General features: G+C 44.2%; 1 protein-coding gene across 8 annotated transcripts in view; it reads right to left on the bottom strand.

The window, feature by feature from the left end:
* LOC126398118 (microtubule-associated protein 4) overlaps positions 1-1,732 on the bottom strand; it is a 162,049-nt gene that overhangs the window by 21,094 nt on the left and 139,223 nt on the right. For all 8 annotated transcript variants that reach the window (XM_050057335.1, XM_050057334.1, XM_050057337.1 and 5 more), the window contains one exon: positions 720-968. In XM_050057335.1, the coding sequence (XP_049913292.1) occupies positions 720-968 (249 nt within the window). The remainder of the gene's footprint in view (positions 1-719; positions 969-1,732) is intronic.

Raw genomic sequence — 1,732 nt, 5'->3', positions numbered from 1 at the left:
AAGTGTTTTTCAAAAAATTCAAAATGGCAGAAAATCTATATAAGCGGAAGTTATGGGTTCTTGAGGCAAATGTGTTCCTCATGAGGAGAGGCATCTCTGTGCAAAGTTTCATGTCTCTACGACATACGGGGCATGAGATATGCCCATTCAAAGATTGTAATTTCAATCGGTTGCTATAGCGCCCCCCTTTGGCCAATTGATGTAATATTGCTTCATTCGCATCCTCCCATGACCCTCTACCACTGTGCCAAATTTCACATGGATTGACCAAATCAGTGAGGAGAAAAACGTGGAACAGACACACACACAGAGTTTTTGTCATTATATAAACATTAGCTACAACTTATAAACCAGCTGTAAAAGATGTTCCTTTAGAAAGTGCTCCTATTTCTGAGGTGAGTACTGTCACCAAAACCAACTCCTGTTGAGCGTTCGCTCTTTAAAGAATATGTTTCCAAGGTTTGACGACATATACAGCTTGTACTGTCGACTTTAAAGCTGCACGCTCTCACCAAGATTCATCAGAGTGTTATAATGTACTGTGAGTCTGTGCATGCTAACAGGCACGAGACCAGATGGTCAGGAAGTTGGGAGTCCCAAATTAAAAAGAGAGAGACATTTAACAGTGTCTCGTTTGATCAGGATGAATGTTGGTGAAATCCTTGTTCTGTGCAACTGGGTATTCTGCAGCCTTTAACAGACATCCGGCTGAAACTCACCTTGGGCCTGACATCCCGTGCAGTGGTGGTGGAGGAGGATGTGGGGCGGCTGGTGGAAGTGGTGGCTGGCCGCTTCGGACCAGCGGCGGCTGATGATGGTGTCTTGGTTGTGGCTGTTTTTTTGTCTGAGAGGGTGGTGGTGGTGGAGGATGTGAGGCGCTTAGTAGGTGCTGTGACCGAACCACCTGCAGCTGCGGCAGTCGGCCGCGTTTTAGCAGCAGTGCTCGGTTTGGTCACCCCGGCAGCAGGCTGCGACACGTACGGGAGCGATGGAGGGCAAAATAAGGAGGGGAGGCAAAGGAAAGAAAACAAATAAGGAAAATGGATGATAATGGCGGGGGAGGTCAAGCAGCACAAGCAGCATCATAATAAATCATATAAAAACAGTCAAATAAAAATCAGCATTGGGTCTGTTGTTCCTACGTCAATAGTTTATGACTTGAAGTAGCTCTGAACAAAGTGTTCATATATACAGAAGGCATAAAGGAAGCAGTAGCAGAAGCTTCAGCGTGATGTGATGAATGGCTCCTTCTGTTTAAACTCACCCTCAACATGTTACAGCTCACACAACTCTCCTCCAGTGTATCATGCCTTATTCCCCAAATGTTCTCAGCTACACTGCCTTCATTAACGTGGTATCTGAGGTTGTTCCTCAACAGTCATGCAGCACAGCACTAAATTTTGGATTAGTAGTACAAGGAACATATTTCGCTTAATGTTATAGACGTTTTAAACAACAGCCAAAACAGTGTCTATTCAAAACTTTTTTCAGTTTTTTCTGATTTTATAACTTTTCCAGGAATCTCAGACACCACCTTGACGAAGGCGAGACAGCAGAGAAAAGTTTGGGAAATAAAGAATGTTATATTGGAATAAGAGATGTGCCAGGTGTCACACTGGTCTGTGCGTCATAGTGTGTCATGTATTAAAGGGATAGTGCACCCAAAAATGAAAATTCAGCCATTATCTACTCACCCATATGCCGAGGGAGGCTCAGGTGAAGTTTTAGAGTC

The sequence above is a fragment of the Epinephelus moara genome, chromosome 11 (genome assembly GCF_006386435.1).
Source record: "Epinephelus moara isolate mb chromosome 11, YSFRI_EMoa_1.0, whole genome shotgun sequence".
NCBI classification, from domain to species: Eukaryota; Metazoa; Chordata; class Actinopteri; order Perciformes; family Serranidae; genus Epinephelus; species Epinephelus moara.
The sequence above is the reverse complement of the archived record's forward strand: the minus strand, read 5'-3'. Positions and strand labels throughout refer to the sequence as shown.